At 39.6% G+C, this 23,463-nt stretch overlaps 1 protein-coding gene across 1 annotated transcript in view; it reads right to left on the bottom strand.

The window, feature by feature from the left end:
• Window positions 1-23,463, bottom strand: part of mllt3 (MLLT3 super elongation complex subunit) — a 71,256-nt gene that overhangs the window by 22,393 nt on the left and 25,400 nt on the right. Inside the window, exons 3-7 of the mRNA XM_073837306.1 lie at window positions 8,983-9,065; window positions 8,060-8,203; window positions 6,661-6,699; window positions 5,807-5,935; window positions 2,697-3,278 (exon numbers count right to left, since the gene is read on the bottom strand). Of these exons, the coding sequence (XP_073693407.1) occupies window positions 2,697-3,278; window positions 5,807-5,935; window positions 6,661-6,699; window positions 8,060-8,203; window positions 8,983-9,065 (977 nt within the window). The remainder of the gene's footprint in view (window positions 1-2,696; window positions 3,279-5,806; window positions 5,936-6,660; window positions 6,700-8,059; window positions 8,204-8,982; window positions 9,066-23,463) is intronic.

Genomic DNA, 23,463 nt, shown 5'->3' with positions numbered 1-23,463 from the left:
TCTTTGCGTACAGAAAGTATGCTCTTAGCCTTATAAAATTAAGGTTGAACCACTGATGTCACATGGACTATTTTATCGATGTCCTTACTACCTTTCTAAGCCTTGAACGTGGTAGTTGCGTCTATGCAGGGTCAGAAAGCTCTCAGATTAAATCCAAAATATCTTAATTTGTGTAACAAAAATTTATGAAGGTCTTACAGGTTTGGAAGAACATGAGGGTGAGTAATTTTTGGGTGAACTATCTCTTTAAATTTACTATGGTTTACTATTCAACCACAGTAAAACCTAAGGTAAATTTTGATAAGGAACATATAAAAAGAGAGAAATCTGTTATTTTTAGGATAAGATGTACAGCAGCAAGGTAAATTATCCGTCAAACTGCCCATTTAGCATTCGTTCTGTTCATTCTGTTTCTTAAAACAAAACTTGATCATTATTTACCAATGCTTGTTACAGTTCAGGCCTAGAAAAGCGGCTAGAAAAAAGCAAAGGCAATTACAATTTCCTCTTGCAAAACACTCTTTTACTGCTCTCCTAAAGACAGAAATAGACTGTGTGAATGTTAGCGGTAATGTTGATCAGAGCAGGGCCATCAGGGCCTTACAGACCTGGTGACCCAAAGAAAGCTGCACCTGGTATTCGTCAGTTGTCATAAACACTGAAGTTTCTTTCCTTCCCTTTTTTTAAGGAGCGAGTTTAAAGGAAAACTCTTAGCTATTCATGGTGTCCTTTCCCATTCACCTCGGGTGTCATAAAACCATAAATCTCGTCTCAGCACTTGCCTTCGAGCCAATAAAACAGCCCCCGTTTTATGAGCTGCTCTCTCGCTGAAGGTAAATGAACCTTGCCACTGGTGACACTGCTGAAGCTTAAAACATTCTAGACCTACTATAACTACTACCATTACAATCTTCAAATGAAATCGAGACTAAATTCACTGACTAAGCAATTGGCAGCACAATTTTGCAACCTGCCTTGTGATCACTGGCAGTGGTTCAATCCGAAACATACAATCCACAATACGATGAAATGAAATTGGTACAACATTAGTCCTTTTGTTTTGAACAAAACCCAAACATCCTAAATAAGGAGCCTTTGAGAAACTACCAGACTTCCTGTCCTGAAAGGCTGAGAGGTCTAGCAAGGGGCGGCACTGATTTTCTGCACCCAACCCAGACAAATGGGGCCTCAGCTCCTGGACACCCACCAAGTTTATTAGATCCCCTCGCACACCAGTCCTCCATTATCACAGCCCTGTAAGAGCCTGTCTCAACCTCTCTGTTTGATGTTTACAGAGAACCCCACGTCCTAGAAAAGGTCTCCGCTAATAGTCAACCACATCGTTCGAACACAAAAGATTGGTGGCACAATTGGTCTGCATTGAACTAGAGATACACAATATTAAAATTCAGAACGATAGCATTTGGCTGACAATTATTTTTAGAAATAGTCTACAGTTGAATTCAAAAGTTTACATACACCTTGCAGAATCTGCAAGATGCTAATTTTACCAAAACAAGAGGGATCATACAAAATGCATGTTATTTTTTTATTTATTACTGACCTGAATAAGATATTTCACATAAGACGTTTAAATATAGTCCACAAGAGAAAATAATAGTTAAATGTATAGAGTTTACATACACTTAGTACTGTGTTGTTACCTGAATGATCCACAGCTGTGCTTTTTTTTTTTTGTTTAGTGATAGCATTGTTCATGAGTCCTTTGTTTGTCCTAAACAGTTAAACTGTCAGAAAAATCCTTCAGGTCCCACAAATTCTGTTTTTTCAGCATTTTTGTGTATTTACCCCTTTCCAGCAATGACTGTATGATTTTGAGATCCATCTTTTCACACTGGACAACTGAGGGACTCATATGCAACTATTACAGAAGGTTCAAATGCTCACTGATGCTTCAGAAGGAAACCTAATGCATAAAGAGCTGGGGGTGTAAACTTTTGAACAGAATGTGTAAATTTTTCTTATTTTGCTTAAATATCATATTTTTTCCATTTAGTACTGCCCTTCAGAAGCTACAGAAGATACTTAAATATTTCCCAGAAGAAAAAAACATTTTTTAAAAATTTAAATTTTAAATTTACCAAATTCAAAACGTTTTCACACCCTGGCTCTTAATGCATCATGTTTCCTTTTGGAGCATCAGTGAGTGTTTGAACCTTTTGTAATAGTTGCATACAGTACGAGTCTCTCAGTTGTCCTCAGTGTGGAAAGATGCATCTCAAAATCATACAGTCATTGTTGGAAATGGTTCAAATAAACAAATTCTTTGGTTGTTCAGCAAGAACAGCAGGCAGTCTAACTATTCAGGACAAACAAGGAACTTATGAACAACTATCACTAAACAAAGTATTAAGAATCACGCATATGTAAACAGGATCTATTATTTTGTCTTGTGGACTATATGTAATCAACTTTTATGAGAAATATCATATTCAGGTCATGACTAAATAAAAAATAACATGCATTTTGTTTGATCCCTTTTATTTTGGTAAAATAATAACATTCGGCAGATTCTGCAAGGTATATGTAAACTTTTGACAACTGTAGGTATGATAAAGCGGACCGAATGCTTACGAATTTTACAATCCCCATTTGAGGGACAACTAATTAACTAGGGAAATCCAGAGACTAATTTTCATGTTATGTTCAAGAATAATGATTAGAAATTCACTTACATCTGATCTTGTGAACGTGTTGTCGTCCATGTCCGAGTCATTCGGGTCCAACACATCCTGGAAGGGCGGTAACGCTGACGACGGTTTTCTCTTTTCTGAAAGTTCAGTGTTTTGTAACCTACTATGCCGGATTTGCGGCTTGTCTTTCAAAACCTTTTTATCCGAATGGTGGTGCTGTAGCAAGGTAGGGCACGCTTGCTGCTTCTGCGAGCTCTCTGAAAAACTGCTTTTCCGTTTTTTGGTAACATGGCCTTCGCTGTCCAACCCAGGCCGCCGTTTACTTTGTCCCAAGCTTGAGAAGCTACCCTCCGATGAACGCTGCTCCTTCGACGTGGACTTGGGCTCCTTGAATCCCATTTGGGGAACGGGCCGATCTTCCTGAATTGGTTGATTCTCTTTGGGTTTTTTAGAATCTTTAGAGAGTTTTCCAGAGTCCTTGCTGAAATCTCTGAAGGCACTTTTGGACTCTTTTGAGTCTTTGGAAGGCTTGTCCTTATGGTCCTTAGACGGCTTGTGGAGCTTGAGGGAGCCGCTGCTGATGTTGTTTGTGGTTGTAAGAGCACTGCTGCTTTTGGACCCGTCCTGTAATGAGAATACAACAATTATAGTCAAGAGAAATGGTTAAATAAAGTTTTTTGGTTTTCTTTGCGGACAAAAAGTATTCTTGTAGCTTCATAAAATTAAGGTTGAACCACTAATGCCACATGGACTATTTTGACTATGTCCTTACTACCTTTCTGGGCCGTTTGAACGTTTTAGTTGCATTGCCATCTATGCAGGGTCAGAAAGCTTTCAGATTTAATCAAAAATAACTTAATTTGTGTTCTAAAGATGAGAGAAAGTCTTATGGGTGAGTAGTTAATGACCGAAATGTAATTTTTTGTTGAACTATCCCTTTAATGCCATATTCATATACCATAGTATTTACATGGTCATGGTTGCTATACATTTTGTTAGTGAAATGAAGAACAATACAGAAGCTACTGCTATAATATTCAAATATTCAACTTTCCTACCATTAAAGTGACAAATGATGTGTGTGCTGAAGCAAACAACTGAAGCCAGATGTGAAACATTTCCATAAACAATTTTTCAGAACGATCCTGAAAATAACACCACTGGGGGAAGGGCAAACTCAGAGCTAGAACGGGGGATGAAGCAACAAGCCTTTGGTTGACTTTAATGACAGGGTTATCCTATCTTCAGGTCAAGCTAACTAGCCCCTGTCAATAAGTCATTGATGCAGTTAAGTCGTTAAGCAGTCTAGACAGAAGAGGTGTTACAACCTGCCCAGACTACCTTTAAACTCATCTTTTATTGTTCTACCTGATACAGAAATGGACAAAACCTTTGAAACTGTTTAAACACACTGAGAACAAAGGTGAAACTGTTTTAATTGGCTACATGAAAAGTCCTTTTAAATAGTCTAGAAAACAGCAAAGTTTAAGACTTTACACTCCCCTTTCAGAATCTGCAAAATGTTAATTATTTTACCAAAATAAGAGGGATCATACAAAATGTATGTTGTTGTTTATATTTAGTACTGACCTGAATAAGATATTTCACATAAAATAAAATAAAAAATTCTCCATTCTGTTCTAAAGTTTTCACCCCGCTCTTAATGTATTGTTTTTCCTTTTGGACCATCAGTGAGTGTTTGAACCTTCTGTAATAGTTGCATATGAGTCCCTCAGTTGTCCTCAGTGTGAAAAGATGGATCTTAAAATCATACAGCCATTGTTGGAAAGGGTTCAAATACACAAAAATGCTGAAAAGCCAAAGAATTTGTGGGTTTTTCTGAAGAACAGCAGACAGTTTAACTGTTCAGGACAAACAAGCAACTATCAATAAACAAAAAAAACAAAAAAAAAAAAAACAGCTGTGGATCATTCAGGTAAGAATACAGTATTAAGAATCAAGGGGATGTAAACTTTTGAACAGGGTAATTTTTATGAAATCAACTATTATTTTCTCTTGTGGACCATATGTAAACATCTTTTATGCAAAAAATCTTATTCAGGTCAATACTAAATAAAAAATTAACATTTTGCAATAAACCTTTGACCTCAACTGTATGGATAGACGTGTTACATTTACAATCAGTTATAATCAACATGCTACAGTACATTTTGGCAGCACACAAAGAGCGGAAACCACTATTCTCTAAATTTAAAAAAATAATTACCATTGTCATAATGCTCAGTGCTATTAAAGCTTATTGCAACTAGTGCATTTTGCCAAAATGCAGAGATTATTTCTCCAAGTAAATTCCAGTTTTGCATTTTTCAATGTCACATCAGACTTTTCCAGGAACCATTATGGTTGGCAATCAGTCAACCTTCAAAATCTTAAACATCAAATTAAGTGGAGGAAGGGGAGAAGCACAACAAAACGCAGATTGTCGGTTTTGTTTTTGCTAAAGCGACCGGTGTAGTAGTGCAGGGGAGGCCGGCTGCGAACGACCCTTGATCTGTCAGCAATCCATCACACGCAAGGGCCTGTTTGGATTGGGAACTGTTTCCATGTGCACCGGGGACTCTCGTAACTTCACTGTAAGAGCTAGCGTACGAAACAAGCTGCTTAGCAGCTAAGTGATATTGCACAGGAGACTAAAATAAATCTAAATCAAGGAAACGTGGCAGTGTGTAGCCAAGCAAGATTTACTAGCATTACGGCTAATGTGGTTTAATAGATGCGTTGATAAAAAGCTGCAGCGTCTGAGGTTTTCTCGCACTAATCTGTTTGCTTCTGATATTGATTGTTTTCTTTAATTAAAATGCCATTACAGGCTGACTAACAAGACTGTGTTGGAAAACTGTAAATGTGTTGGTATTGTACGTCTAGATACGAATCTTTTGTAACGGGACACCTGGTGAGTTCGTTTACGTCATCGGAATGCTAGCATGTGCTTTCTCAGCAGCCAAGAAATGCTCGACTTAAGCCAAGTTTCACATCTCTAAAATCCTTGGAGTTAAATAGCCCCTAACGTCTTTCAACTTGCCAAATATGCAGGATTAAGCAGGAGTCGTTGGAGGAACTAGGAATTTTTCAAATGCCTAAACAAAGTTTTCTCAAAGTTCAGGCTCTCGAACTCGGAGATCCACACTCACCTTTGACCCTGGGAAAGACTTGCTCTTTTTCACGTCAGAGAAGGTCAATGTTAATGAGCTGCTGGGTAACGTGGGCAGCTTTAGATGCTGTCCGAACAGAGATGTGGAGCCCTCCTGCATTACCATTACCTGAGAAATGAAAGACAATGAAATCAGGGATGAGGAATGAAAACCGTAACTGCAGGTTCATTCCAAGATGTTATTTACTGAAAATCTTCATCTGTGTATCGGACATAATATACACTACCATCCAAAATTTTGGGGTTACAGTAAGATTATTTTTTTTTTTTAAATCGTTTTTTTTTTTTTTTACAAGTTACTTTTATTTAGTGACAGTAAAGATATTGATAATGTTACAAAACTATTTCTACTTCGAATAAACGCTGTTCTTTTTTAACTTGAAAACTGAGCTTTGCCATCATAGAAATAAATACATTTTAAACTATATTAAAACTGAAAAACTGTTATTTTAAATCGCAATATTACAGCTTTTACTGTATTTTTGATCAAACAAATGCACTGGTGAACATGAGAGACTTCTTTAAAAAAAAAAAAATCTGTACAAACCCCAAGCTTTCAAATGTTATTGTATGCTAGAAACTGTTATGTTCATGTTTTTACTGACATGAGCTGGCATGTTTAAATGTGCACAAAAAGCCTGTTTTTCACACAAAGCTAGGAAAAGGAAAGTTGTTTCAGACGCAGAGCGAGTTAAAGTATTCTGAAGATTGCAATGATAGCATTTTTGGTTATTTGGAGTAACATGAGCAAGAAAATAGTGTAAACTTCAAAATAATCAGAGAAAATCCTGTTGAAGTTCTATTAAAGACATTGAAAATGGAGTTTGTTCTTACTTTAGAGTCCTCTGAAGATCTTTTGTGAGGATCCCGTTGCTGTAAACAACAAAGTACAGATATTACAGTCTAAAAAAAAGAAAGACTATGAATCAACACAAACCACCACACACACACACACACACACACACACACACACACACACACACACACACACACACACACACACACACACACGTTGGGTTTACATGTTTTATGGGAACATTCCATAGGCGTAATGGTTTTTATACTGTACAAACCGTACTTTCTATCGCCCTACACCTACCCTACACCTAAACCTAGCCCTCACAGGAGATTGTGCACACTTTTACTTCATCAAAAAAACTCATTGTGCATGATTTATAAGCCTGTTTCCTCATGGGGACCTGAGAAATGTCCCCACAAGGTCAAAATCTACTGGTATTCCTATCCTTGTGGGGACATTTGGTCCCCACAACGTGATGAATACCAGGTACACACACACACACACACACACACACACAAACACTCTAACACCTATTTGGCAAAAACACTCTGCTTACTCCAGGCCTGATGTAATGACAAAATGCCTTTCATCAGCCAAAACAATCAGGTAAATTGGAAAGGACCTTCCTCAGTCACCACCTCGCTAAATTGATATTGCTCTAGCGAACGGTTCTCTCTTAATTAAAACAACTTCCCGCACAACTGCCCGTTTGCCAATAAACTGTTTCGATTCCTGCCATGCCTCATCTGTAAGCCAGACTAGCACCGAAGGAGATGGTGTCATAGCCTCAGCCGTAAAACATTCAAATTACTGGAATGAGGCAAGAGAGGGCGAGCTAAAACTACAGAGAGGGCCCTCACAAGAATAATAATTTCTTTAAATATGTCTTGAGGGTAAACGCGTCCCAGTTCATGACTGCTGGTGGAACTTCAATACGCATCCAAGATCAACAAAACGAATAAATGCAAGCCAGTCGATTCATAAAAATCGTGTGGATCCCTTTGGCACGGGCCCAAAGATAACTCAGGTTTCCTCTAGTGATAGATGGTCGAGTTAAGACTAGCCTGATCAAATCCTGTAAAGTTACTTATTGTCTCAGTTGATGGGAACAGTAATTCCATTAGGACAGATTGCCTGACAATGGCTTTCATCTCTGGATGATTCTTAGCTAGGACTAGCAGGAACAAGCAGTGGGGGACATCCTTGCATTTTTCACCTGTGAATGTTGGAAACGCATTTTGAAACCACATGTGGCTAACTAGTCTTTCTCCTGCATTAACACCTTTGAGATTTAGAAGATTCCAACTAATGAGGATAATTGCGGAACGGTTACTAAATATAAATACTTTCTAAACCATCTTCAACAAAGATGTACACTCCAATCATTCAAAAAAAGTGAGCTGCTCATTTCACCCATCCCCATCCCGTTCGTACCCCTCCAGCCTTGAGTAGCTTCCTGCGAAACTCTTCAGTAGGGTTGTTGAACGTGAGCTTTTCACAGCGGAGATGATTGACAGGTGGGTGACCCTCCAAGTGCAGGAATAGATCGTAGTCAAAGCGCACTTTTTTTGGTTCTTCCTGGTAAAAAGTGACAAGAATGTTACATTAATGCAATGTACATAACTGTTTGGATTGGTTAAATCTTACATTACAAAAATGCTGGGTTATTTTTGAGACCCCAAATGATGGGTTCAGCCTGTTGGGTCATTTTATTGGGTTATTTTTAATATTTTTTACCCAGGTGCTAGGTAGTTTAACTGTGTAACTAAGCTGCTGGGCCATTTTAATGCTGGGTTATTTTATTTACCCAACCACTGGGTTGAGCCTGTCTCCAACGAAACAACCCAGCTGTTGAGTTAGTTTAACTGAGTTACAGGTCTAAGTGCCACCATGCACTTCTTCAGCGAAGTAAAGATTTGTATAGATTTTAATTTCATTTATAAAGTCTTTACTGTGCTGTAAATTAATTATATTGATTTGCCTTTGCCTTGCATAACAGAAACGTATCTTATTCATTATAATACTGAATTTAAATTAATTTGATGTAAAAATCTCAGTACTGTTTGTTTATGGGCAGGTTATGGAGTCAGCCAGGACATCTTTCAGCATCTTTTCAGTCTGAGGTTCATACTTCCCCAGGCGAACAGCAGCCCATCACTAACTCAGATTTAGGCAACATAATAATTTGTAACCAAATTATTTGTAAAAACATTTAACCCAACTAGCTGGTTCAAAATAACCCAGCATGTGTTCAGTCCAATATTTAGAGTGCAGGTAGCAGATCAAAACACTTGTTTATAGAGATCATAATTCACAATTACAGGTTTCCACAAAAGACAGGAAAAACCAAAAAGTACCTTATTTTTAAAGTAAACTTCAATAGGCAAGATAAATCCAGCGTATCCAGACTCTTCAACTTTATATGGTGGATCCTTGCACACTGCAAGAGAAGGAAAGAGAGACTGTTAGTTTCATTTCAGTATGAAAATCAATACTTAAAGCAATAGGGCACAAATAGATGTGCTATTTTATGAACATAATCATAGCTATAGGGTGCTGTTAAGCACAGAAATACATTGCAAGCAATGTGCTTGCAACCTCTTTAGCTATAAGATTCACAAAATAGCACAGCCTTGATTGACTTTTGTAAAGCAGGTTTACATAAAAATAGAATATACACAAATTTTCATTATGTTTTATTAAGCAAACGCAAATAATAATGAGCTTTACTTGATCACAATTTTTTCCCTTAGGATTTTAATTAGATATTTATAATATATTTATACTACACGTCTTTCTGGTTCTCGAATCTGATTGGCTGAGAGAAGTGCAATATTCTAGTAATAACAGAACTCCAACTGTTTCACGGTTTGTATCACTTATCTTTCAGTATTTCTCACAGTGAGTGTCATGGCAGATGCCCACCATATTTTTATAAACAATACTGTTTTTGTTTCACAGAATGTAGTTTTAAAGGTCCCATATTGTACACATTTCTGGAGGTTTATTTTAGTTGTTGATGTCCTTAAGAATATATATTTGCGGTATAAGTGCCAAAATCCATCTCAATATTTTTATAGCTCCTTTTTTAGGAGCTCTGTCAAAAACAGGAAGATTTTGGCCCATCTAATTAATATTCATAAGCCTCTCTTCTGATTGACCTGTTGTTTTCTGAGTGACGCACAGCCAGGCCAATCACAGTTAACTACGGTCATGTATGCTTTAGCCGAGCCTAGAGCCATAGAGAGAGTCTAGCCTGCTGATACTCAACAGGAAATTTTTAGAACAATCATTAATGTTTTTTCTTTTCCAAACACCGAATGCAGTAAGGTACATAACTGTTGCTTTAGTAAAGCCCCTTTCACAATGCGCGCTGATTCTGGAAAATTACAGGAACGAGAGCTGTGTGAACAAAAGCCAGAACCGTAAAGGCAGTGTTGTAGTGATGATGCACATTATCTTATCATGCGACTCTTCACAACGAAAAAATATGTGCAAAGTGGAATGAAGCAGCGATCGGACAGAGCCAGCTCCTCACTATCAGCGCTGAAGCACAGTTTGTTCAGGTTAGTTTCAGTTTAGTGAAACGTACGCGTCGCATTACATCTCACATCCAAATGTCACATGTCTTTATGGGTTGTGTGTAAAGCACACACAGATTCCGGAAAACAACTGTGAATGAACCAAATTAAACAACTCCGGAACAAATCATGGGACACATTATCCGTGTATTTACCGGAATCGCTTTGTGAAAGAGGCTGAAGTTGACGTGCCACTGGTCTCTTATTTTCACGTTGTTCTGAAGCCTGTGCAATGATGTAGTTTCGACATCTATCGACTGAACAGGGTTTTCTCGACTTGTTTTCGTGTTGTTGTTGCTTAGCAATGTTATGGACACGATATTGTCTGGGTTTGACAAAAGGAGGGTGGGACGTGATTGGTGCTCGGGGTGGTGACTGAAGGCGGTGACTGAGTAGATTGGACGTCACATCTTTGCGGAAGTCACAGTGGCTCGTGAAAATGAACAGTTACTTTAAGTAGGCTGTGTGCAGTTTACTTTGGATTGACTGTTTTGAAACTCATATGGTAGTTACATAGCCCCTAGACCTCAGTTATCATGAAAAAAGCCAGGAAATTTCGATTTTGACAATATGGGACCTTTAAGAGTTTTTAGGTGAGAATACACTTGTTTAGTCTTCAAATATGTGACCCTGGACCACAAAAAAAAAAAAAAAAAAAGTCATAATGGTCAATTTTTTAAAATGAGCCTTTTTAAAATTGAGATTTAAACATAATTTGAAATCTGAATAAATAAGCTTTCTATTGAGGTATGGTATGCAAAAAGGTTCTTAGCAATGCATATTACTAATCCAAATTTAAGTTTTGAAATATTTATGGTAGGAAATTTACAAAATATTTTAATGGAACATGATTTTTACTTAATATCCTAATAATTTTTGGCATAAAAGAAGAATCGATCATTTTGGCCCACACAATGTATTGTTGGCTATTGCTACAAATAAACCTGTGCTACTTAAGACTGGTTTTGTGGTCCAGGGTCACACATGTTGATATGGTGTCAAGAAACATTTAGAAAGTTCAAAAGAACAGCATTTATTTATTTAAAAAAAAAAAAGAGAGATTTCGGAACATTATACATGTTTTTACTGTCACTTTTGATTAATTTCACGCATCCTTGCTCAATGAGAGTAATAATACACAGCAGGTTTAAACCAATTGCCTGTATACAAATGAAACCTCTGTGAACAATAACCTTCAGTGCAAGTAAAAATATATGTTGAAGCGTTGCAATAAACTCATCTCCACTGTGTCTCAGAGAGGCCTTGGAAAAAGGTTCACAGCCTCTCCTGGGAACTTATTAGCGTTTAGACTTGCCGTTTAAATGACCTGGAACGTGTGACACATCTTCCCTGATTAACTGCATTATTTATATGTCTTTATGGCCAAATCCTTTGTGCAACATAAAAGCAATGGGCTTCCATCTTGTTATTTTAATTTATGGCCTTCATCAAGAGACACTACTTAGAAAAATAAACTGCTCTAAAGCACATTTGGTTTTGCTTACACAAATCATTCATCATCATCTTTCAAAACACTAAACCTCCTCAGTGAATAAATTATCTGCACCAACACTTTTGTTTTACGGCAGTGCCTAGCTATTCATCAGACACACACCTTAGCCTTTTTATCTCTCTCTTCTACACAAACACACACACACTTGAAGCTACAAAAGACAAAACATCAGCCTTGGTCCCAATTAGACATTTCAGGATAAACACCCAGTAGTTTAGGTCAGGTGATGCCCCATGGGAACACTTGTTTGTCTCGCTCTCCAAATCCCAAAAGAGCTTCTTAACAGCATCACCAATTAGTCAACATGCACTGTTGAGCGTTAATGGATAGAAGGACACCTGCAGACAACGTCAAATAAAAAGAGGAACTTGCAATGCAATGAAAAGCACTCAATATTAATGTCAAATTAACCCATAGACCACCTAACTAGTCAGTTTTTGTTTGAGGGTTAACCTCAATTTAAGATCAAAATGCACACGGTAGCCTGGATTCATTCAAACCTGCATTAAACTCTCTTGTTACATGCTCCTACTTACAAAGCTCACGCTAAGGCTTCGAGCAACCGAGCCCCTTCCCCCTCACACTATGTGTCCGCTCTAATGGCTAGACGATGACTGACCTTGATCCTAAGGTCGCCGGATCCCAAAACAACATCCGCTATACAAATATTACAGAGATTGATTGCCCTGCCGGGTCACGTTTAGTTATCGTCCCTCGCAAGGGTCTGTTTAGTATGGTGCCTTCGTTCGTTCCCACTGGCAGCGAGAAAGGGGAGAAAACCATTATGGATCCAGTTTCTTACCTATTCAAAACACTTTAACAAGCAAAACTGTCACTCAGTTTTCTTTTTCTTTTTTTTGGTGTAGACAGTCACACTTATTTTGGAGATTTAGCATGTAACTCTTACTTAGGACAAGTGCAGTTGACTTTCAGAGGTGATTATGAGACTAAGTCTGCATAATCACCTCTGAAAGCCAATGCAAAAATAAACTCTGTGGCCATGTTCTGTATTCCAAACACAGCCCAACACGTTGCACATGGCATTTAGGTGATTGGCTCGAATATTTATGAAAAGACTAGACTTCAAGCCAGCATGTCATTGCAAGGGCTAAAATATCACTCACTCACTCACTCACTCACTCACTCACTCACTCACTCACACACTCACACACTCACACACTCACACACACACACACACACACACACACACACACACACACACACACACACACACACACACACACACACACACACACACACACACACACACACACACACACACACACACACTCACACTCACACTCACACACACTCACACACACTCACACTCACACACACTCACACACACACACACACACACACACACACACACACACACACACACACACACACACACACACACACACACACGTTTATACTTAGCTATCTAAACCTACCTCTAGAAGAAAACTTCCTGCATTTTTACAATTTAAAAAAATGGTTTACTTTATTTTTATACCAGTTTTATAAATCCTCAAAGGGAGGTTGTTGGTGATTTTGTCAGGCTCACTTTTGGGTAAAAATGTGTCCCCAGCTATGCTAGGCTACCTATGAACCACAAATAAACCCAATTTTTTTTTTTTAAAGCGACTTAATATTTTTAAATTGTATGCTTTTACACAGTTTGGTTGGCTGTAAATTTCCTGTGGAAATGTTCTGGATTGTAAAATAGTAACTATAATAGTAAAAACAGTACATTTTACAATAATTATAATGCATTAAGTTTTATGAGCTTACAACAAAACTTTTGACAAAACTTAATTTTTGCATAAAAAAACTTAAATTAAGTAATATTAGTTAATGCAAGTATCACAAAACAATACAGAACAACATTTTTACAGCATTATTTCAGTTAAATGTTAATTTATAAATAATTGTTTGTTGTTATAAGGAATAGATCCGAATTAATGTTACATTTATACAACTCAAAAATGTTGAAAAAAAAAATGTTTATGTAAAAATTTGTAATCTAGCGTCACAAATGCTTTAAAAAGTATTTAGGTATCTTTGATGTATAAACTAATGTTGAAAAAATTAAGATTACCAGTTCATTCAGCATTACACCACAATAAGATGGTGAAAAACTTATTTTTTAGCTGGTATGACTCTTTAGGGTCTTCATGGAATGTCTGCAACAGACTTTGGTTAAAATTCCTCAATGGTCATGTAAAGCAACACCCTTTTTAACCTCGTCAAAAACAGCTCTGTTCACAGCGACACATTTTAGTGCATGTCTCTTTAAATGATAATGAGGTACTGCTCACCCCACCCCTCTCTTCTGTATTTTGTGCATTTGGTGGCGCGTTACCATTAAAAACGACACTATTCTTGACAAAATTAAGATTACCAATTCGTTCAGCATTACATCGAACTGAAATGGTGAAATACATACACGGGACATCCAATGCCAGTTTTTCAAAAGTTGGTATGATTCTTTAGGGTCTTAATCAAATGTCTTTGGTTAAAATTCCTCAATTGTTGTGTAAAACAACACATTTTTACTGTCAAAAACAGCTTTATTCACAACGACCCGTTTTGGTGCATGGCTCTTTATATGATAATGAGCTACTGCTCACCCCGCCCCTCTCATCTGTCATTTGTGTATTCGGTGGCGTGTTACCATCAAAAACGAAACTAATCCGTTGCGTCCTCAGTGGCTATGATGTCAAGAGAAAATAAAGACTCTTATGTTCACTTTTACATCCAAATACAAAACACCTGCATTGCTTACAAGACACTGTTTTCGCTACAGCTGCTCGAGTGCGGAGAAAATGGCGGACAGCATACAACTGGCTTAGGGAAGAAATATGCTAAGACGAGACAGTCCGTCAGCAGTCGTGGGTGGAGCCTGAGCAGTATGATGTCATAATGCTCAGAAAATCAAAATGGCTTGATAATTGAGACCGTTTAGGATTTTGGGGGATTTAAAAAAAAGGAGTGAATGAATTTTTATCATTGTAGGGTGGTTGTGTTTCTGCTAAGACACATTTATATGCATGAATTTTGCATCCGAAGCTTAAATTAATTTAATTTAACCTTAAAACTTGATGTTGAAAAAAAAGTCTATGGAAACTTTCTATGTGAACTACCCACCACTTCCAGTCTGGAAATCAGTAAATCATTTTAAATCTCATGGAAACCCCTTCATCTGACACACTTAACCTTAAGAAACCTCGTACTCTAACCTACATCTCGCTTATTTTTTTCCCAACCTGTCCGTGTCTTTCAAGGTATTAAGCAGGTAAAATCGATCCAGCATAACTGAAGGGAAAACAGAACTGAACTTGGAATCTAGAGTTGTTATCTCAGCTCTAGATCTTTTGCTTAAGATGAAAAGGTCATTTTACACGAGGGACGGGGGTGTGTGGGTGGCAGACAGACTGTAAGAGTGAAGTGCACAATACACTCATTGACCTCCAACAGGAACTCAGCCAAAAGCTACAGAACAACCAGAAGAGAGAATCAACTGCACACTTTTATTGGAAAAGGCCAAGAAGAGTTTTTTCCCCCTTCCCCCTTTGCACACACACACACACACACACACACACACACACACACACAGCATGCCAATTATAAAACAATGCCAGTCAGAATGCATTTGCCCTTTCCCCGAGACTGGGTCATAACGAGGGTCGACCGGAAGACACCGAGCCAAATTAGGAGAAAAAAAAAAAAAAAAGAGGAACATTGCAACAAAAATCACGGCATAGCTACACTAATAGATTTAATCTGTTTTACCTGACTTTAGGAACCCCTCATGTATAAAATGAAACGCTATCGATTCATATTACATTTTCAAGCATACAATTCAAATTCAAAGCATGGTAGCACTGAGGGTTTGTGGGAAGAGAATTCCACTTTGTCTCAGATTACAATCTTATATCTGATCCAAAGATTCCACAGTATGATATACGTCAGCAGTACCTGCAGCATAAACAATCCCCCTTTACAGCGGACCACCTGCATGAGGTTCAGTCAAGGCCAAACGCTCAAGCCATAAATCCCCTTTCATGCCGATAAAATATGAATGTAACCCAGAAATTATTAACAGGGATTTACTGCTGAAAATTAAATCAGCGCAGCCAGACACAAAAGAAGCTGTTTTTTTTATGCATGCACTGTATGCATAACCCAGAAACACATCTGTGGTGTCTTACATAGAGCCATATACAGAGCACTGACTTTTTTTTAAAAGTAATGCTTCCATGAAGGCAAATTCCAAAATTCATTACATTTACTTTAATTACAAATATTTTTTAAATACTTGGAAACTATTATTAACCATTACTACTAAAAAATAATATATTATTATTTAGACTATTTTACAAAATTAAAATATTTGTTTCAATAATATTATAAATAATAATTATAATATTGTTTAATAATTAAAACATATCATATCAAGAAATATGTTAACATTATAATATTTTTTTCTCTGAATTTCGAGTTTACATCTTGTAATTCTGTTTTGTATGGAAGCCCGCTTCTGCTACTGAATAAAAAATAAAAAAGGAGAGTTTTCCCCTCACAATTGTGAATTATAAAGTCCAATTTTGAGGGGGGAAAAAGACTGATATGTTCGCAATGAAGTCGCAATTCTGAGAAATAAAGTCACAATTGTAAGATATAAACTCGCTATTGTCACAAGGAGGGTCAGGACTGAGACGTGCGGATCCATTTGCAGCATTTATTGAGAATGGTCAAACGGCAAGAGTAAACACCAGAAAACAGGAACAACGTAGGTAATCCGGGAAACAGTTCAATACTCAAGCAATGGTCGCAATGGCAGGCAGCAGGAATCAATAACGGGGTACACAGTCCAGAGTCATACACAGAGAATCCAACACAGAGATAAACGCTTAGAATTACGACCATAGGAACAATAAGACTTCGCAAGGTGGCTGTGTGTGTGAGTGGCTTAAATGCATACAGTGTGATGAGGTGCAGCTGTGACCAGTAATCAGTAAAGTGAGAGCAGGTGAATGCAGTGATTAGAGCAGTGGCTTGTGGGAAATGAAGTCCATGATGTGTGGTGCAAGAGTTCATAATGACAGGATAGACCAGATACGTGACAGAGCCCCTCCCCAAGGAGCGGCTTCCAGACGCTCTAACCACCTAATACAACCTGGAGGGTGGTGGAGCGGAGGCGGAACAGGGGGAGGGATGGAGGGCCAGGTCCATGTAGGGGTACTGGAACCACGAACTGAGGCTGAGCCGACGGAGGGAGAAGCCATGGCGGAGGAAGGGTTGGCTCCTGCATGGGGCCGACCGACGGAGGTGGAGCCCGAGGCGGAACCGGAGAGTCGATGGTCCTGGGCGACACAGAGGATCCGGAGGGCCAAGGCGGAACCCAAGGCTCTGGCGACCCCGGCGGAGATGGAGGTCCGGAGGTACGCAGCGGAGCCGGAGTGACAGAGGATCGAGGCTGTGCCCACGGGAGGGAGGAGGTCCACAGAGCCGGCAGGAAGGAGTGACGAGGCGCAGCCGGAGGAGTAGAGTCCAGAGGCGAAGGTGGGGCGACGACTGACCGGGGCGGAGCCGGAGAGACGATGGAGCCCGGAGGAGCTGGTGGGCCGATGGCCGACAACGGAGACGAGGGAGCACAGAGCCGGGGTGGAGCCGCAGGGTCGGAGGACCGAGGTGGAGTCCAGGACTCTGAGACTGGAGGTGATGGTGAGGGATCCTTCAGTCTGGACACCGATGGAGACTGGCAGTCCCACGGCAAGTCCTCTGCACCGAAGGTGGGATGTGGGTGAGCAGAGGGACTGTCAGGAGACAGAGGTGGCGGGACTGGAGCAGCAGGGAGGGTGGGTGGGAACAGTCCATGCATGAGCTCCGTGACCAGAACCGGGCAGACAGGAATCTCAGGACGACTGGATGGAACCAGCGGAGTCTCTGGAAGGCTGGGCGGAACCAGCGGAGGCTCTGGAAGGCTGGGCTGAACCAGCGGAGTCTCTGGAAGGCAGGGCTGAACCAGCGGAGTCTCTGGAAGGCAGGGCTGAACCAGCGGAGGCTCTGGAAGGCTTGGCGGAACCAGCGGAGTCTCTGGAAGGCTGGGCGGAACCAGCGGAGTCTCTGGAAGGCTGGGCGGAACCAGCGGAGTCTCTGGAAGGCTGGGCGGAACCAGCGGAGTCTCTGGAAGGCTGGGCGGAACCAGCGGAGTCTCTGGAAGGCTGGGCGGAACCAGCGGAGTCTCTGGAAGGCTGGGCTGAACCAGCGGAGTCTCTGGAAGGCTGGGCGGAACCAGCGGAGTCTCTGGAAGGCTGGGCGGAACCAGCGGAGTCTCTGGAAGGCTGGGCGGAACCAGCGGAGTCTCTGGAAGGCTGGGCGGAACCAGCGGAGTCTCTGGAAGGCTGTCTTGAGGAGCGGGCTCTGGACGACGCTCTTGTGAAGCGGGCTCTGGACAACGCTCTTGAGGAGCGGGCTCTGGACAACGCTCTTGAGGAGCGGGCTCTGGACAACGCTCTTGAGGAGCGGGCTCTGGAGAACTGGACGACCCCAGCGGAGATTCAGGAGGGCTGGGCGTCTCCAGCGGAGACTCTGGAAGAGCAGGCTCTGAGTGAGCGGTCACTGGAGGGCGCTCTGGCGGCGCGGTCACTGGAGGGCACTCTGGCGGCGCGGTCACTGGAGGGCACTCTGGCGGCGCGGTCACTGGAGGGCACTCTGGCGGCGCGGTCACTGGAGGGCGCGCCGGCGGCGGAGACTCTGGTTTGACGGTAGCCATCTTGTGCTGTGGCTCAACCTCACCCACAGTAAATGGAGAATCACAAAACAGCAAAACAAAGTCTATATACTGTGTGAGGGTCCAACTGGGGTCTTCCTCAGGTAAGCTCAAACTGATATCAGTATCCAATCCGCTCCAAAAACATTCCTTAAGCATAGTTTCACCGCAAGGTGCCAGGTAACTATAAGCAATGAATTTCTCCACATAATGCTCGATGGGACGGCCATCTTGAAAAATGGAGCAGAGTAGACTCACGGGATCGGACAGACTTCCTGATAGCTCCATTCTTGGGTGGTCGTTCTGCTGACGAATAAAGCCGCTGGATCCTTGAGTGTGGCGAAGTCTTCTGTCACAAGGAGGGTCAGGACTGAGACGTGCGGATCCATTTGCAGCATTTATTGAGAATGGTCAAACGGCAAGAGTAAACACCAGAAAACAGGAACAACGTAGGTAATCCGGGAAACAGTTCAATACTCAAGCAATGGTCGCAATGGCAGGCAGCAGGAATCAATAACGGGGTACACAGTCCAGAGTCATACACAGAGAATCCAACACAGAGATAAACGCTTAGAATTACGACCATAGGAACAATAAGACTTCGCAAGGTGGCTGTGTGTGTGAGTGGCTTAAATGCATACAGTGTGATGAGGTGCAGCTGTGACCAGTAATCAGTAAAGTGAGAGCAGGTGAATGCAGTGATTAGAGCAGTGGCTTGTGGGAAATGAAGTCCATGATGTGTGGTGCAAGAGTTCATAATGACAGGATAGACCAGATACGTGACAGCTATTCTCAGAATTGTGAGTTTATATATCTTTATTTCTTAGAATTGCCACTATTTTGCAGAATTGTCATTTTATTTCTCAGAACTATGATTTTATTTCTCAGAATTGCAACTATTTCTCAGAATTGCAACTTTATTTCTCAGAATTGCGACTATTTCTCAGCATTAAGAGTTTATATCTTGCAGTTCTGAGAAAAAGTCACAATTGCGAGATAAACAATTCTGACTTTTTTCTCAGAACTGCAACTTTATATCTCGCAGTTGTAACTATATCTCCCAATTGTGACTTTTTTCTCAGAACTGCAACTTAATATCTCGCAGTTGTAACTATATTTCCCAATTGTGACTTTTTTCTCAGTATTGCATGATATAAACACACAATTGCGAGACAAAGTCACAGTTGCGAGATATAAATTCGCAATTGCGATTTTGTCTCGCAATTGTGACTTTATATCTCACAATTGCGACTATTTCTCAGAATTGCTTTTTTTCTTGCAGTTGGGAGTTTACATCATGCAATTCTGAGAAAAAAAGTCACCACTGTGAGATATAAACTCACAATTTTGACTTTTTTCTCAGAATTGCGACTTTGTCTCACAATTGTAGGTTTATATCATGCAATTCTGAATTTAAACTCACAAACCTGCGTTCCCAGAATTGCGACTTGTTTTTTCCAGAATTGCGCCTTGTTTTTTTACAGAATTGCGCCTTGTTTTTTACAGAATTGCGACTTTATTTCTCAGAATTAAGAGTTTATATCTTGCAATTCTGAGAAAAAGTCACAGTTGCGAGATATAAACTTTATAGACTTATAGACTATATAGACTTTTCCAGAATTGCGACTTGAATTTTTCCAGAATTGCAACTTGGATTTCTCAGACGCAAACTCACAATTGAGACCTCAAAATTGGACTTTATAACTCACAATTCTAAGAGAAAAAAAAAAAAGTCAGAATTGCGAGAGAAAAAAAAAAAAGGTCAGAACTGCAACTTATTTAAAAAAAAAAAAGTTTCTCACAATTGTGAGTTTATATCATGCAATTCTGAGAAAACGTCAGTATGACTTTATATCATGCAATCCCGACTTTATAATTTACAACTGCGAGTTCATATCTCACAATTCTAAGAAAAAAGTCAGAATTGCAAGATAAAAACTCACAATTACCTTTTTTTTTTTTATTTAGTGGCAGAAACAGGCTTCCATAGTTTTGTTTCCACAACAAAATATTATTTTCAGAATTGTGGGTTTATTAAGTAAGGTCAGATTTGTGAAATATAAACTCACAATTCTCAGAACAGTAAGAAAAGAAAATTCATTCTGAGATTTAAAAAAAAAGTATTTTTTTTTAATTCTGTGGTGGAAGAGTGAATTTACTGAATGAATAAATGAATGAATGAAAGAATTAAAGTATATAAGTAAATAATAAAGTAGATAAATAAACGTATAAACTAAACCAATAGACTTTATTCCTTTGCATTCTCATTTTCATTGACATTAAATCAAAGGTACTTACAATGATTGAAATGTATTGGGGCGAAAAAACTGTGGTAAGATATTTTGCAGGTCCTCATTAAGCTTGCTGTCTAATCTAAGATAATCACCTGCCTATGTCAATGGGTCACCATGCTTGGCAGACTGCTGGACTATTGAGGAATCTTTCGCTGCATTCAGAGCTAATCAAGCCAGCAGCTTAAGTACAACAAATGTGGCATTAAGCTGTCAAAACAGCTAACTGTTATATGTGGTTATTTCTGAATCGTTCACGATTGCCCAAGAAGTAGGGCCAGAACCATTGAGGTGGCTCCAGCCTCATTAAAGAGGAGATGGTAGCTTGCAATTGCAGTGCCCTTGCTGTGACTCAAGACTCATAAAGTCCTCCCATTCATTTTCATTTGAGTGCTGGCTGACCTGGAATAACAAATCATTTGTGATGTGAAATAGGTCGGTCCATAATTGGTCCCAGACTCAAGGACCATATTGACAGCAGCCAAACTCTTGGTAAGACCCTACTGCTACTCTTAAAGTAATGGTGACCCGCACCGCCTGCCAGTGCTTGAATGGAAAACCTTGCCTCTTTATATTACTACAGGAAATCTCTAATATCATTAGTCAGCATTGGAGCATTGTTAGATGCTTTTTCCATCCAAAAATAGAAGGTTTTAGCAGGTGCCCAAAGAATGCTGGACCGAAAAAGCTTTTGGCATTGAACTGCTGGATTAAAAAAGATTTTAAACCTCATTAAGAAAGGTTTGGAAAGTAGAGAATTAGCACAATGAATGAATCAATCAACAAAGCATTTGAGAAGGCAAGTCTTTAGGAGTTCAAAACAGAGCTCTCACGTGGCTGTCCAACTAAACTCTGTGCCCACTATCAGCGTAAGACAACCTGCCCTGACCTGCCAACAGAATTTATGAAAACTGCACACAAATAGGCTATATTGTGGAGGCATACCTTGAAAATGCAACTAAAGCTGAATAAGAAGTGATGCATCTCTTGTTATCATTAAATAAAAATGGTAATTTAACTTTTTTCTCACAAATGCAAGTTTATATCTAGCAATTCTGACTTTTTTGTCTCTGAATTGAGTTATAAAGTCCAATTTTGAGGGGGAAAAAATACTCTGAATTTTGAGTTTATATCTCAATTCTGACTTAACTTGCAATTACATCTGAGAAAAGTCAGAATTGTGAATTTATATTTTGCAATTTCGACATTATTTCTCAGAATTGTAACTTTATGGCCCGGTTTCACAGACAGGGCTTAGACTAAGCCAGGATTAGGCCATAGTTCAATTAGGACATCTTGAGACAAAACAAAGGCACTGATATATTTTAAGATCAATCAGTGCAAACAGCTCAGGCTTACATTTTAGTCTAGGACTAGGCTTAAGCCTCGTCTGTGGAACCGGGGGTATAACTCACAATTGTCAGTTTATATCACACAGTTCTGAGAAAAAGTCACAATTGTGAGATTATATCTCGCAATTCTGACTTTACTTCGCAGAACTGCGACTCTATTTCCCAGAATCGCAACTTTATTTCCCAGAATCGCAACTCTATTTCCCAGAATCGCAACTTTATTTCCCAGAATCGCAACTTTATTTCTCAGAATCGCAACTTTATTTCCCAGAATCGCAACTTCATTTCTCAGAATCGCAACTCTATTTCCCAGAATCGCAACTTTATTTCCCAGAATCGCAACTCTATTTCCCAGAATCGCAACTCTATTTCTCAGAATCGCAACTCTATTTCCCAGAATCGCAACTCTATTTCCCAGAATCGCAACTCTATTTCCCAGAATCGCAACTCTATTTCCCAGAATCGCAACTCTATTTCCCAGAATCGCAACTCTATTTCCCAGAATCGCAACTTTATTTCTCAGAATCGCAACTCTATTTCCCAGAATCGCAACTCTATTTCCCAGAATCGCAACTCTATTTCCCAGAATCGCAACTCTATTTCCCAGAATCGCAACTTTATTTCCCAGAATCGCAACTCTATTTCCCAGAATCGCAACTCTATTTCTCAGAATCGCAACTCTATTTCCCAGAATCGCAACTCTATTTCCCAGAATCGCAACTCTATTTCCCAGAATCGCAACTCTATTTCCCAGAATCGCAACTCTATTTCCCAGAATCGCAACTCTATTTCCCAGAATCGCAACTTTATTTCCCAGAATCGCAACTTTATTTCCCAGAATCGCAACTCTATTTCCCAGAATCGCAACTCTATTTCCCAGAATCGCAACTCTATTTCCCAGAATCGCAACTCTATTTCTCAGAATCGCAACTTTATTTCCCAGAATCGCAACTCTATTTCCCAGAATCGCAACTCTATTTCCCAGAATCGCAACTCTATTTCCCAGAATCGCAACTCTATTTCCCAGAATCGCAACTCTATTTCCCAGAATCGCAACTTTATTTCCCAGAATCGCAACTTTATTTCCCAGAATCGCAACTTTATTTCCCAGAATCGCAAACTTATTTCCCAGAATCGCAAACTCTATTTCCCAGAATCGCAACTCTATTTCCCAGAATCGCAACTCTATTTCCCAGAATCGCAACTTTATTTCTCAGAATCGCAACTTTATGTCATGATCCTTAGAAATCACTCTAATTTGCTGATTTGCTGTTCAAGAAACATTCTTCTTATTATTATTGTCAATATTTAAAACAGTTGAGTAAATATTTTTCAGTATTC

This window comes from Garra rufa, chromosome 3 (assembly GCF_049309525.1).
Source record: "Garra rufa chromosome 3, GarRuf1.0, whole genome shotgun sequence".
Lineage (NCBI taxonomy): Eukaryota > Metazoa > Chordata > Actinopteri > Cypriniformes > Cyprinidae > Garra > Garra rufa.
Note: the sequence above shows the minus strand (reverse complement) of the source record. Positions and strands in the feature narration are given on the sequence as shown.